This window comes from Poecilia mexicana, unplaced genomic scaffold, assembly GCF_051168715.1.
Source record: "Poecilia mexicana isolate PSO_F unplaced genomic scaffold, ASM5116871v1 scaffold_23, whole genome shotgun sequence".
Taxonomy (NCBI): Eukaryota; Metazoa; Chordata; class Actinopteri; order Cyprinodontiformes; family Poeciliidae; genus Poecilia; species Poecilia mexicana.
In genome coordinates this window covers 9,341,838-9,357,551 of record NW_028263392.1, presented here as the reverse complement: position 1 = coordinate 9,357,551, position 15,714 = coordinate 9,341,838, and the positions used below count along the sequence as shown (strand labels likewise).

Genomic DNA, 15,714 nt, shown 5'->3' with positions numbered 1-15,714 from the left:
AACCTTCTTGGATTTACAACAGAAAATCTACACAAACATAAAATGGGTTTCAACACGGTTACACTGCTTAGTGTCCAAACCCCCTCGGTTTTGTTGTATGTCTCTGTGTGTTTGCCCATACAAACCAGCAAAGTCTTGCTTATTATTATGACTATTAGAATTTTTTTTTTTTTTTTTTAGTTTTATTTAAATCCTAGATTGCAATAAATTAGCCTTTTTCAGATAGTTGGAGTGACTCGTATTTTGAAGATCAAGCCGACTTTGGATTTGTACGATCAACATTCAAGTATACCACAGAGTGCGTATACTCACACAAACACACATTTTTTCCATATACATTCATATATGAACATACAGACAAAATATTACTTACTTATACGACAAAGAAAAACAAAATAAAACAACAAAGGCACAGAAAGGAGGGGGCTTGGATCGTTTCTAAAGCTTATACACCAGAGAGGGTCTCGCACACAGCTTCTAAATTACATATAACCAGTAATAATGACTCTTCTAATGGACATGGAACAATGTGATCCAGGTCAAAACTTTCTCCTATTAAGCCCTAATTGAACTGTATTAGATTAAAATCACGCTCTTCCTCGGCAACGCTTCACACACGATTACCGAGTGAAGGAACGGTGAGCTCGTCGTTATAATTGGAGCGTTGTGAGACTCTCTCTGTGGTGCCGATATACGACTGTAGGGGGTTAAAATCAAAACATGACTACAGGATGAATAATAAGCATCAGCTGGGGAGAGCTGCTGGGTCAGCAGGGTATGAGAACAACAGGGGGTCCGTACGACTGCCTCTGGGTCAGATTACTAATATAATTTGATTGAAAAGCACTAAGATCTGACATCCTCTTGTTTTAGGCACTCCCAACAATCTCATGGGCAAAACAAAAAACAAATATCCATTAAATAGTGTTAAAAACACTGATGTAAATCAGGTCAAACATTTGGGATAGAAACCAAAGGGAAATAAATACAGGGTTCCAACAAATCTTATATTTAACACATTTTTTCCAGACTCAAATGTCAAGATTGTTGAAGGAAGGTTCTTGGAAGATTCCCAGCTCCGAGTTCATCTTAAAAACGTGCACATCTGTGAAATTGCAAGTTTTTGAGATCATAATTTCAACCTTTTTCGACCTTTAACTGCGACATGTGCTGTACAACTCAACTGAAAAACAAACGGGGGCAAAGATGTGAAATTAATGCAATAGAGTGGTTGCAGTAGTGTGCGCACCCTCAAATAGTTTGATTAGATTAACCCTAAGATGGGTTAATTCAACTCCAGTGACTGTGACGAAACTGATATATATTTGTATTTGCCTTAGACAATAACACAGAAAGCTGCAGAAGTATTGGTTGTGTTTTTATGTATGCTTTGTTTGAAGATGGAAGTAATTTCTTCCAAAAGAATAAAAACAAATAAATAAAAAAAACATTCAGACCTGTATGAAATAAAAAATGAGAACAAGCAGTATGTAAACTTGTGCATTCAGATTGCTGAATGGATATTTCTCACCTCATAAATTTGTTTTTCAGAAAAATTGGTGTTCACACTAAAGGAGAAGTCAATTCGTTACGGTCTTGCTTTCTTGACGTTACAAAAACTGGCATATTTGCAGAAATGTTCACACTTTTGAGAGCCACTCTAGATTACAGTTTATCTTTGTTGCAGTCACGTTTTTGGGGGGGGGGGGTTTGTAAAAATGCAAAGAATCTGTAATCTAATATTCTATAAAATACAGAAAGTTATTTTTGTAAAGACTGTTGGAACCCTGTAAGAAAAGAAATCATCCCAGTTCTGAAAAGCGATAACTGAATGATTTCCTTTAGCAACTGACCCAGAGGTATAACGAGTGTTTCTGAGGTCTGAACTCTGTACCAGAGGGGGAAAAGCAGCCTGCATTGACTCAAGGTGGGCTGCATCGTGTTGGGCTTCCTGCTGGGGCCAGGGACTCTGCAGAGACTCCGGCTGAGCCGACGACGCGCCGCCAGGTGGGAGTTCAGACGACGGGGTGGGAGGGAAAAAGTTCTGGACTGAAGGCGGATGACCCTGGGGTTCTTGGAGAAGGGCTCCCCCCGAGGAATCGTAGTGTGCGGAAGAGGAGGACCGAGGGATTGACTGAGCGGCTGACGAGTCGAACTGAGCGGGTAGATTAGGGGGAGGAGGCGACTGAAACTCTCCTGCATCAGAGGAGGCCAGAGAGTCGCTGGACGGTTCAGGGCTCCGGTCCTTTGCGGTCAAACCGATGTGGTGAAGGAGGAGGTTTCCTGGAGGCAAAGGAAGCTCTGGGCTGATGTAGGCGTAGAGCTCCTCCGTAACCGGCTGGAGTCGGTTGTAGGTTCCCGAACCGCCCGACCCCGTCCCGGAGCTGTCCTCCAGAGGGAGGTCCATGGAGCTGCGGCGAGCTCTGTAAATCCTGGACGCCAGCAGGTTCGGGTCTGCAGCGGCGGCCGCAGCAGCCGCAGCTAGATGAAACTCAAAAACACTTCCAGCAGGCGGTGCGTCGGCCATTACTGGAGGTGCAGAAATGGGGAAGGGGGATGAGGATGCATGCTGTGGAGGAAAGCAACCCTCGGACGATGAAGAAGAGATTGAACCACCGGTGGAAGGAGTCATCGGGGGCAGCATTGGAGGTATTGGGCTGTGTGCGCTTATTCTCTGCATGATCTGTGGGTGGATGAACCCTGGTTGAGGTGGAGGACCAGGATCAAAGCCCAAGCTCGCTGCCGCAGCTGCTGCCTGCCTCTGATGATGGAAACTCAGATGACCCAGCTGGTGGGCAGTCATCGGATACCCCGCATATGCCATTGCTTCGTAATGGTCCAACAAAGCAGCTTGATTAAGACTCAGCCGCCTCACGGCTTCCTCGTGTTCCGCTCTCATGTCCTTGTAGCCATACAAAGTCGGCTCGGATTGCCCCGGGAGATGCAGAGAATCGCCAGGGCCGAGTCTCTGAGCCGCTGCCGCAAAGCCAGGATTCACCATAAAGAGAGACGGACCCTCAACAGCTTCCATCCCAGAAAACGGGTGCAGGGTGCTCCCGTAGCGAGGGTAGGCGGGCTGGAAGTGCCGTGTATGCGCCTCCAGAATGGAGGTGCTTTTACGTCTCTGGGTGTTGTAGCCCTTCGGGGGGCCGGTGGGAGGAGGAGAGAAGGAAACGGGGCGCTCGGGGATGGAAGGGAAGAAAATAGCCGGAGGCTCCGGGAGAGTTGGGACTCCTCCGGCCGAGCTCGCTCCTCCGCCGAAGGCGTGTGGCAATGAGTGCTGCTACGACAACGAGATACAATCGATTTGAGAATGAAGATCAGGTGAATCGCAGGGAGAACCACAGAAAAGACCAAAAACGAAATGGGGCAAGAAAACGTTGAAATTTCAAATAAGCAGAATAAAAAGAAAACAAACATCCATCCACCAGAACATAAGGAAACTGAGTTAAGTGGCAGCAAAGTTTAATCAAAAAGTATATATATGTATAAAAAAAAAAAAAGTCGGCAGGTGAGGCGTAGATGTAAAGCCGGTTACAGTAGATGGATCGCAGCTGCAGCACAAAGACAGGCAGGCCAAAAAAATAAACCCGATAAGACACAGAAACTCACAGTTGGAAAGAAAGTGGAGAAGGCAAGAGGAAATGCCAGAAAGGCTCTAAGCGTGGCAAAAGTCCAGATGCATCTTCAGTCAGACAAACTGTATTTATTACAGAATTAACCATTCGTGAGGCAGTTAAAAATAAATTACACAACTTCGTCTACCCTTCAGTCGATCTAGAAGAAGGTTTTGGTTCTGACTGTAGATGCATCTCACACGAGACGGCTGTACCATGGAGCATGATCATGGCTCACGACTGTCTTTGTTCAATGTGAACACATGACGGTCAAGTTGAGGGAGAGAGAGAGTCTAAGAGAGATAACCGTCTCGTTCCGGCTTGACCCCGGAGATTTCCCACCCTGGATGTTTGGGATGTTTCTCAGCTCAGACACATGTCAGTCTTTTATACTGAAGCTCCCTGAAGCTCAGAGAAGTTCACTTAATGCTTCACTGTTAATACTACTTTTGTTTTCAATTTGAACAAAGCTAAAAGAATCAAACCGTGGCCAAAATAAAAATAAACTAAGAAAGCGTAAAGATCAAACTGTTATTTTACAAAACGAATACTGATATGGTCTTGTTTCTGATATCTCTATTGTTTGCTTTACTCCTTTCTGTTAAACAAAAAAATTCAATTTTTAAATTATTATTATTATGAAAAATCAATGGCTTAAGATGTTCTTGTCAAATATTTGTTGAATGTTGCGGCACCTATTTAGGCACCATGGATAAAAACAGTTTATGTCAGTGATTTAATGCGTTACAATTTGTCGCTTCACGTCATTGGTGATTTCTCTTCAGGATTTTACTGAAAGAAAATTCATGCATCTGGATGAGTGTGTGTGGTGTGTGTGTGTGTGCGCGCGCCTGTGTGTGTGTGTGTGTGTGTGTAGAGCCAAAAAACATGGGAAAAACACCAGCTGGTTTTAGTGTTGCACTAAAACATGCAGAGCAGGAAAGTCCCAGGACCATCGACGTCAAACACAAAACCTGATGCCAAGATCTTCTTAAGGTGCAAATTTAAATGCATCTTGTTAAATTATCTTTTTGCTAATTTAGCATTACACTGTAAGCTTTCTAGCTGATGCAATGGCTAAACTAAAAAAAAAAAAAGAAAGACAAATGCTATTCTTACAAAACTGCAAACAATGACAGGCATAGTTTCTCATCTTTTTCTCTCTCTTCCCTCTTTGACTCTCCCCACCACTGGGGGTGGGGGGGCTTACACATGAGAACCTACAGGGGTGGAGAACAGGGCAGGCAGGCTGGCCCTCCGCTGACTGGCCCTGGGCTGAGAGGAGCCCGAGTGCAGGGGCAGCACCGTCTCCAGGGCCTTGGAGAGGCGGCCCGCGAATGTGTCCCTCTCGGAAGCGAGAGGTGCGCAGGGGGAGGTGGCGGAGGTGGAGGTGTGGGAGGACAGGTCTGCAGGAGGCGTGGCGGGCTGTTTCGGAGGAGCGGCCAGGGACGAAGGGGCGTGGGAAAAGGAGTACGAGGAAGGGGGGACGCAAACAGACATGCTACGGCTTCGACGGCCGTGCGACGCAGGCTGCAGGCCGGGGGAGAGGGGATGGAAGAAGGCGAGATTAACATGGAAAATTAAAACAAAAACTTCAAGAGAACACAAGAGTAACTGGATGAACCAAGGAATAAGTAACTGAAATAAGAGGAAAAAAAAAATGCAGGTTAACGTTTGTTAAATATACATTCTGCGGAAATCACAATCATCCCCCTGTTTATCTGTTAGACCTAGAAGGAGATTATCACAAGAGGAACAATTTTCTGTGACTTCAACAGAAATTGGCTCAACAATTATGTCAAAATACAAAGACGACAAGAGTCAAACTTTAACCAATTCAGTGACAACAAACGAAAGAGATTTTAAACAGAAGAAGAAGAAAAAAAACATCTAAAAGTTTGTAGAAAATAAAGCAACCGAGAATGAAAGCTAAGAATTAAAAAAAAAATCCCCTATCATGATGATTACATTAGTCTGCAGGCTCCATAAAGGCATTCTTTGATGGTGAAATAAGGCGTCCTATTCAATCAATCTGTAAACTCAAGAACAACGTCAGAGCAGTTCTTGCTTTTCTTCTTTTTTCTTCTATAAATCAGACCAGATCCAAGGCTGACCAGAGGTTTGATGTAGCTCATAAGTCCATCGGCTACTCTGAAAGAGACGTTAAGAAAGGAACCGAACTGATCTGCATCATTGTTACCAACTAAACAAGGAAAGGAGATTATAATAAAACATAAATAAATCTGGATGTGGAAATGATGCTGCATTAAGATCCTAACCCCACAGATAAACTCCATAATTGCACATAAAACATTTTGCATGACTGTAAAATGGAAGACATAATGCATGGTTTTCAAAAACGTGAGTTTGTTTTCAGTCTCTCTGAATTAAAACCTTTGTAGAACCACCTTCTGCTGCAACTCCTGGTCGTTTGAGTTTTGCCTCATCAGTTTTTCTTATCTGGAGCTGGAAATGTTTATTATGTTGGCCTAAATGGCTCACGCTCAGTCTGATCGGTTAAAGATGTTCTGTGAGGATCAATCAGCTCTCAACCCCGACTGGGTGAATTAAAGGAGGCTGAATAAGATTGCATGGTGAACGTTTCAGATAAACAAAGCTGAAAAACCAATTATCTTCTTCCCACTTCACAAGCGTGTGCTAGTTAGCGCTGATCTTAGAATTCAAATAAAATACACAGAAGTGTGTTTTTGTATCGCTCCAAAATGTACAAAATAAAAATAAAAATGGTGCCGGCATAAACAAAATCATTTATCAACGTTTTGTCGGAGAATGTGTAACGATAGGTGGGCAAACAACTAAATTCACATGTAAGTGAGTGTAAACTGTGTTGAAATGTCTACGTATCTTATTGGATATCATGGAGAGTTCAAGAAGGAAAGAAGTGGTTGATCAGAAAGCAGGACTGTGGGAAAGAGGGGTGCAGGAAAGCATGACTGACTCAACAAAAAGTGAATGGCCTGATCAGCTGGATAACTAAGCGAATAACCGGCTTAATGTCTGACTATTAGAGGAAACCTCTGACTGTATTACCTGACTGATGGATTAAATGCGGAAAATCTAACAAACTTTGTTTTCCTGTTTAAATTAGATTAGAAATTGCAAATTGCACATCTTGGTGGACCAGTGGACAAATGCTGCTTTTTGAGGTCTATAAGGTTATTTGGTGCAACAAAAGAAAACCAACCACATTCCCACTCCAAAACACAGCAAAACTGTCATTCCAGCTCACTCCAAAACACCCAGAGTGCTCACTTCAAACCGGACGAGTTTCTGTGAGCAGAAAGTCGCCTCACGGACGCGATGTGACCGCCGTGAGGCGTTTACAGGGAGCCGGTACTTACCATCGGCTGCGGTGGCTGGGAGTAGCCTGGGTGTTGCTGCGAGGCGGCAGTGGGGGTTTGGGGGTACGGGGTCTGGGGTTGGGAGGGGGGCTGGGAGGACGGGGGGCAGCTGTAAGACATGGTCAGCTGACCCAGGTGGGGGGAGTCGGAGGAGAAAACCGAGGAGCCCTGTCCGCTGTCCAAACCGCCTTCAGCTAAAACAAAACAAAATCAGAGACATGGAGGCAAACTCCTGTTATTCTGCTGCAGCTTTACTTCAGCTGGACAAAGTTAAAGTCAAATTTTAAAAAAAGTTGCATATTTTATTATCAGCAAGCTGTCTATAATTTAATCCATCACAAATTGAACCCTATTGAAATTTTTCTTGTAATTAAACCCAGCTTGTTTTTTTTGTTTTTTTTTTGATAAATCTAATTTTCATTTAAGTGACCATCAATCTTAGCAAGAATAAATGGAAGTTAAAGGTAAACTAGGTTTGCGAAACAGCTCCCAGTCTTACATGTGTGAGAGAGGCCCGCCTGCTGATGGTGAAGTTGTTCTGCCTCCGTTTCTTCCGTCTTCGACTAGAAACACAAACACAAGCTACAGTCAAGTAAACGTCAAGTGCATTCAACGAAAGACGCATGAACCACTAACATTATTCTAACATAATCTCATACGAAAACATTTCTGAAGTATCCGACCTTTAATTTCTTTACATTTATTGACGACATATCAAGGCGATGTGTTCTTTTAGCTACTGGCTAATGGAAAGTTATTGGCCATTAGGCCACCGTTATTTACGGAGGAGGATTTGACTAATGGGCCTGTTAGTCAAATTTGGAAACAAGTACAAATTAAGCTCTGAAGACAAATTTTATTGACATAAGGTTATTTACTGGAATAGGAGACTTTTATTTCAGAGCTTTTGAAATAAAATTTGAAAGTTGGATGAGTTTAAATTGTGTTTTTGTGCCCTGAATCCACCTATAGTAGTTCACAGATTGAGCAGGCAAGAATCATAAGTAAGATGTAAGAATAAAACCTATTATTTCATATAATTCAAACAGGGTTACATCTTATCTGAAGGCACCAACAAACCTGGGTGTGTGGAGCTTTGAAAGCCTCTTGTTGCCATTTCTCTGCCTCCAGCTTCCTCTTCTCCTGTTCTTCTCGCACCAGCTGCCTCTGTTCTCTCTTCTTTCGGATCAGAGACACGCGGTCCTTGATCGCCTTGGCCATGGTCTTGTGGTCACCCTCGGCGACATAGCCAGACTCAACCTGGGAGAAGACAGAGGTGATTTCCATCGTGCATATTCTGCATCTTGATTCACTTTTTTTTTTTCTCCCTTTAAAAGGGCGGACATACCATTTCCTGCGCCACATCTTCAGGTACGTCTCTGTTGAGGTCAAAGGAGAATTCGATGGCTTCGTTTTCTTTATATTTGCCTATAAAGGTGTGAAATAGTGCTGCTCAGTTAATAACTCTAAGGCCTCTAAGGAAAGCTCCTACACACAGATAGGAGCTTTCCTTATGACTAAGTTTGATGCGTTTCCATATTTTTTGCCTTTGAGCTTCTTGACGTCTTCTATCCTGAGCCAAAGTTTGATAGCAATCATCTCCCCATCATCCTCCTCCGCAAGTTCAACCCTGACTCCCGTCTCCTCCTGGAAGAACGCGTGGTTCAGCAGGGTCTTTATGGCATACCTGGAGACAAAAGAGCCGTTAAGAAAGATTAAAACATAAATCCATTTAAAAATCTACTAGTTTGAAAGCAGCAGGTTATTTCTGTTTTATCAAAAGAGAAAGAGAATGAAAGCAGGGAGAACGGGACAAAAGAAAGAAACCCCCCCCCCCACAAGAAATAAATAAAATTCCAGCAAGCAGATGTCAAGAAAAGAAATCCATATTTGGAGGCAGCAGGTTTTTGTCCTTGTGACTCACCTCTCATCTTTGTTTGTTCTTATACAGCCCTCTATAATTTCCTTCACCTCAGGAATGGCCACCTTGTCAAAACTCGCAGGCTTTACTCCCTGCACACGTAAAAAAAAAACCATAAGAGCAATGAATGTAAGGAAGGTTTCAGAAACATTAAAACGGGGAGAAAATGAAGTGAAATGCAGCTTTGTTCTGCAGGGTCAAATTTACTGACATTTTCCACCATTTGATATACATGTGGGGAGAATTAAAGTTCTTCATCTTCGTAACAGATGTGCAGTTATTTAGTTTTTCATCTCTGGACATAATGTTTTTTTATGTTTTTAGCTTTGAATTGTGTTTTTGAAACATCTAATCCTTGCTACCCACATGTTTAACCGAGTCAGCTAATTGAATTTGGTGTTCAGGTTAAATATTTCTTGATCAGGTGACCTGCGGTGTCAGAGACTAGCTGGTAAAAGTTTGACCCCCAGGACAAATTCCACACAAAGTCAGCCGAACAGGAAAATAATGAACCGCGGGCCCCACAAAAGCAATTAAGAAGTCAAGAACCAAATCCGAGATGTAACACCGACAGACATGATCAGCAGGGCTCCAGTTCAGAGGTTGGGACCAAATAGGACGGCTGGGGCTGAACAGTAATAAACAATATAATGGGCTTCCTGGGTGGAAAAAAAATTTAATTAAAGCTCAGACTATAAAATAAAAAAGAAAATAGAACAAAATCTAAAAAAAAAAATCTAATTAAGAAATGGTTGAAATTTAAGAAACAAAAATGAAAAAGAAAATGGAAAAGAAAAAAATGGAAGAGAGATGGAAAACAAAACAATTTGAGCATAATAGAGGATTACGTAGGTAAACTTTGTACTGCCGAATAGAAGAAACAACTACTTTTTATATGACTGGAAACATTTAAAACACTCAAAATTGAATATAAACCAATAAATATTTTATATTTCACCTTATTTGACCTTACTAACCATATTGATGCACCTCTAGGAACATAGCTTTTTAAATTACCTGAACATTACTTTAAAATCCACTAATGAGTAAGTAAGAGTTAAAAAAAATAAAGCAAGATAAAATTAAAGCTGAAACTACTTTCCAAATGAAAGCCTTAAAAGAATAGTAAATAATGTATTAAATACATTCAATTTATTACTCTTTTCTGGACAGTTTTGGCACAAAGTTTTTTTTTTTCCACGAAAAATTTTTTTAAATCGACATAATTGGGAATCAGCTGCACATGTCAAGTATCAGAAATTAATGATGATGTAACGTAACTCAAACTCTTAAAAACGCTCAAACAATAAAGCAAAAAAAAAAAAAAAAAGTATAAATCTATGGAAGGGTGGACAACTTTAAAATTTGTCAAAATAGCAACTTACCAATTATGTTGTTAAAGAAGTGAATGGAAATAAAAGAAAAACTCAACGAGTTGATGAAGACAAAGCTGGGATCAACTCAACCTTCAAACCAGAAAATATTCATCCTTCTCCTCTCCCGTCACCGTTTTCTTTTCTTTCATAGCATGTAGCCTCCCTGCTGCTTCACCATGAAATAACAACCCCACCATCTCTGTGTGCCACAAAAGCACACACACACACACACACGCGCACGCACGCACACACACTGCGAAGCCAAACAAAGTTAGGACTGATGGACGATGTAATGGCATTAAGTCTGGTATAAGAAGGGAGGGATTTTAGTTAAATAAGGCTAACTGGAAGGAAGGAAGGAATGTTCAGCAAGGAGGAATAAATCGCAAAAACATTGTTTGACGAGGTATAAAAAGATAAGTCATAAAAAGTAGACAACACAATCATTTAGTTTCTTAGACAAAACATAACCTCTCAGGAAAAGTGAAAAACAGAAAACTATTTCAACTTGCTACCTGAAAAAACAAAACAAAACATATAACGTTAGCATCTTGAACATATATTTATAGTAAAATTTATATTTTTTTCTCATATATTTCATATTAGTCATGCAAAGAAACAAAGCAAATAACTACAATAAACGCAAAAATGTAGTTTGTACAACAAGCTAGTTCGTGTTTGCACGCTATACAGCTAACTAGGTAACAAAATTGTTACTTTACTTGTTCACAACCTGCATGATTTTTTTTTCTTTTTTACAAACTCCCAGCAGATACAAAAAAAAAAATGCTATAGTTACTTTTACACCATTTTACAAAGCTCAAATTGTCTCAAGCTGCTATTTTTAACATTAAAATGACTTTACTGTACTTCAACGGTCTCCACAGCAGCCAGATATTTGGACTTTATGGACGTATAAGAAAAAGAAATCTGCTTCAACTGCGTGATGCCATCATGTCAACATGAATCAAAATCTCTGAGGAAACATTCAGGTGCTTTTTTTTTGAGTCTAAGCCACAAAGAATTAAAGCAACTGTAAAAAGGCAAGCTAAGTTCTAATGCAGCAACACAAAAAGATATATCTGCCAGAATGAGCTCACCGAGTAGTAAAACGTTTTTAAAGAAGATATCAGATATCAGTTTTATATGGTGCAACAATAAAAGCTTGACAAGGAAATGTAAAGGTGAAAAGGTAAGAAAATTGTGGCGTAATCACAAGAGATCTGCTGTTATTTAGGTCTACATTATATTAGCAGCAACTAGAAACAATCCATTCCATCTTACCCTTACCACCCTATCTTTTTCAAAGTTTTCTGATTTATTTTGAACTGCAAGAGAAGACTTCCCTCATCCTTCTCCACTTATCCTTCACAACTGCTTTAATCATTTGTGGCATCGGTGCAGCTCTTATTAGGTTATAGATTGCGCTAACTGAAGGCATCTCTTTGTTAGGACATTTATATAACAGGCTGGATAAACGCCAAAAGACAGTGGAACAATTTTTAGACAGCAGATATAATGTCCTCGGATTTGAAGTGGGGGGTCGTGTGTGTGGCTGAGGAAGAGCTTTGAGGAGCCGTACAGTTAAACATGCTGTTGGCTGCATTATTCTGTCGGACATTTTCTACAAGAGATGCAAAATATTAGGTAAAAGAGCAGAAAATGTGGAGCAGTTAAGAATAATAAAAAACACTGGAGAGGCAGGACAGGTTGCCAGTCCGGAGAAATCCTGCTCACAAGCATTCAGAGATTTTGTCATTTACATGAATATTTCCAAAAAAGCAAAACTCTCTGGGCAACGAAACCCTTAAGAAAATCATCAATAACCTAAAGTATTTCTTTTGCTAACCTTTGGATAACCCCGAGAAACGAAGGGAAGCTGGTGATCAGGCGCCCTACGGCGATCACAAGGTGTTGTCACACACACACACACAGCAGTAAATTTTAAAAACTAAAGTCGGCTGTTTGGGATTTGTGTTTTGCAAAAAGCTATGTTGATTAAAGTATATGAGATCCGTCTGCTGGGAAGCTATTATACAACCGCGTCCACACAAACAGGCCGAGCTATCACCAGGGCCGGGGTCGCAGTAATGACTTAATCAGGTTTTGGTGAACTCATGAAAAATTGAAAGCGAGATAAAAAGAACAGGAAGCCAAAAATGAGCTGGGGCTGGAAGCCAGACATCAGATCTAAAGCCACACCGTCTGAATTTATTCTGCTCGTGTAGCGTCTTAAATCGAACCGAGAGGGAAGGGCGGCGGAGGGGACACCGGGACAGGGAGACGGGTTCTGTCTTCTCGAAGCGCTACAGGTAATCTAAATCTGGATCTTTTCAATTTGAATGTGCGAGCAAAACAGAAGCGGTGGGAACCGCAAGGACTAAGTCAAACAGTTTCTGAAATTAAACTTTGAAATGATCAGAATGCATTTTGAAAGGAGGACAACAAAAACAAATTACATCAATAATAATTATTAAAGTTATTCAATTAAATAAAAACATTGAACATTTGAAGAAACACTGCCCTCGTTCTCCTGTGCTTTAATGAAATCAAAGAGCTTTTATTTAATGTCGTTTTGCAAGCACAGCTAAAAAAAAAAAGAATTTATTGAAAGAGTTCAATATTTTTGAAACTCATCTTATTGATTCATTACACAGTGAAATATCTCAAATGTCTACCTTTATTTCTTAAAATTAAACCTTAAATTCAAATGAGTCAGAAAATTGGAGTAGATAAGATCAATAAGATGAACAGTCGGTGTATTGATCTAAGACAGATGGACTATTGAACAGAGGGAGAGATTGAATACTGAGCGATTCATTTATCACTGGGAGGAATAATGTATTTTTGATTCGAACTGAACTGGAGTGGTGGATGAACAAAGTGGCAAATGGAAAGATGGTTGGACAGAGGAAATGATGAATGGATGGATGGATTTTTAGAAATACAAGTATTTTCCATACCAAACTACACAAAAATCTTGCCCGCTTAAGCTAAAAATATGCCAGAAATAGAAGAGTAAATAAAAATAAACTCGAGCAGTGAGGTCCAAATCTTTAATTTGACGCTGTCGTGACCCGACACGATCGCCTTGGATGTTTTTGCGACTTTCTTCTATTTCAGTCTACAAAATAAAACAGAGTTGCAGTGAGAGGGGAGAGTGCACAGAAGGACTAATCAGAGCAAAAAACAGCATCATATGACCGAATCTCCTGAAGCTCATGCCAAACTTATTAATACAGTCAGTAAACAAGCGCGGAGGGGAAAACAGCGGGCACAGGACGGAGATGTGAGACGAAAAAGACAAACAAGATCTTTCGGATCCGACCTCTAAGTGCAGCAAAACTCTCGACGGAGGAGCTGAGAGGAAGCAGAGACTTACACTTGTTACCCGTCTGTAGATCTGCGCCGCGTTCTGGCATTCTGAGTAGGGATACTCGGAGGTGGCCATCTCCAGCATGCACATCCCGAAGGCGTAGACGTCTACGGATTCATCGTACTTCTCCTCGTACATCTCAGGAGCCATAAACTCAGGGGTACCTTTCAAAATAAAAAACAAAAAAAAAACAGGCAGAACTTTAAATGTCTGAATCACCACAATATTTCTTAAAATATCCCAGAAAAAAACCGCTCGCACTCCTGACAGTCAAAATCAGGTTGTAAAATGCAATTTAGAAAAAAAAAAAAAAAAACATGCAGCAAACCACAAAGTTGTACGTGGTCTCAGTAATTACTACAAACAATTTGTGAACCTCGCTTAAAGGTGGAGAGGAAAGGAGAAGGAATTCGGAGCCATCACCAAGAAAATACCTGTGGTCAGCTAACATGGCTATTCAACTGAGAACAAGCCGGGCTTTTATTTTCTTTACGTCCTCAGACAGCCTACCAGCAGACACGCTGAAGGTACTTTCCAAATACCTGCGGTTCGGTTTAACAACTAGCAATACAATTAATGTGCGTGTGTAGATGTTTGCATTTCAAGCAGGTATTACTCCTGCGAACTATGCAGGCCGTTTTCCCTTAAAAACGTCGGCTGTTGTTCTGCGGGCCGAACGTTTTTCCTCACCTATGACACTTTTGGCGAAGGAGGCCCTCTTCAGCGTGGCCAGCCCCAGGTCTCCGATCTTCACAGAGCCCGTGGGGCCCGTGATGAAGATGTTGTCGCACTTCAGGTCCCGGTGGATGATGGGCGGGGCCCTGGTGTGCAGGAAGTGGAGACCTTTAAGGATCTGCCGGCACCACGAGCGCAGGACCTTGATTTTCATCACCTTAAAGCGCTTCAGGTAGCTGAAAGGGAAATCAGAAACGGTGTCACGCTCTGTTGAACACAGAGAGGAAGCAAGATGCTCAAAATGACACGAATCCGTCTCGTCTGTGAGCTGAAATCCAAATTTAACCTCAACTGTAGTCGGCTAAGTCACAGCTCGATTGTTTTTAATTATATATTCTTTTGGGAATCTATATTTGAGTAGCCAAAAACATTTTTGAGGGTGACACTGGAGAGACTCAACAGGAAAATTAATGAGTCGGAATCGAGGTTTGGCATTGCAGACGATAAAGACAGAGGAGCAGAACACATTAGATAAAACATAACGCTTACATAACCGCCGTTTACTTTTGTCAGACAGTCCAGGCCTGAGCAGCTCGTTATAAATTACCCCATCATTGTGCACAAACTCAAAATTAGAATGGCCATTATTGAAATTAATTCCCCTGCCTGTGAAATTAGAGGCAGCCTAAAATACCACTTGATTGAGACACGTAAATACAAAATATTCCTGTGAAAGCTCTCCATTATGGAGAGACTTTAAATACAGAACATAAAAAAAAAACAAGCAAAGACGAAGATGAAAGAAAGATGTGCACTTTTAAAACTTTTAAAATAACAGAAGCGCAATCCTGTACATATTTTTTTGCATGAGCGCAAGCTGAAGAGTAAAAGCTCCGTTTTTCTTTTGAGGTCCGACAAAGAAAGGCTACATTTCAAGCGTTACATTTCGAGCTCCTTAAAGGAAAAGGATCCAAACATCGTCTCCATAAAACACAAAACGTTCATCATTCCGATGCGACGGCAGAAGCCCATTTAGACCCACGTCGTCAGAGCTGCTCCTAATCTGGTTTCAAACAGCGCAGGTGGCCTTCAATCTCACCGCATTCATTGCACCTCATCAAACAAGACAAGCAATTCCCGTGCTGCTTATTCCGAACCCATTAAATTGTGATGACTCAGAACAACAAGCAATCATTTACTGTGCACTTTGCTGCATTTTTAATCTTAAAGCAATTTAGACCGGTTCGTAACTTCTACACACTTGTTCCTGTTTGGCACATGAACGGTTTGGAGCCTCTCCCAGCGCAAACCTTGCGGTGAAACAAGGGAGACACCCACTGAGAGGCCGCCAAGTCATTTTTTTAGAGCCACCTGCGGGTGTTTTAAG

At 41.3% G+C, this 15,714-nt stretch overlaps 1 protein-coding gene across 5 annotated transcripts in view; it reads right to left on the bottom strand.

Moving 5' to 3' along the window:
- Positions 1-15,714, bottom strand: part of wnk1b (WNK lysine deficient protein kinase 1b) — an 84,613-nt gene that overhangs the window by 24,958 nt on the left and 43,941 nt on the right. For 4 of the 5 annotated variants that reach the window (XM_088002988.1, XM_088002992.1, XM_088002991.1 and 1 more), the window contains 8 exons: positions 14,343-14,563; positions 13,659-13,816; positions 8,904-8,992; positions 8,527-8,666; positions 8,328-8,407; positions 8,060-8,239; positions 7,479-7,542; positions 6,980-7,173 (listed from right to left, as the gene is read on the bottom strand). In XM_088002988.1, the coding sequence (XP_087859114.1) occupies positions 6,980-7,173; positions 7,479-7,542; positions 8,060-8,239; positions 8,328-8,407; positions 8,527-8,666; positions 8,904-8,992; positions 13,659-13,816; positions 14,343-14,563 (1,126 nt within the window). Of the gene's footprint in view, positions 1-1,894; positions 3,284-4,841; positions 5,148-6,979; positions 7,174-7,478; positions 7,543-8,059; positions 8,240-8,327; positions 8,408-8,526; positions 8,667-8,903; positions 8,993-13,658; positions 13,817-14,342; positions 14,564-15,714 lie in introns of all 5 variants that reach the window. The other variant, XM_088002993.1, reaches the window with a different exon arrangement.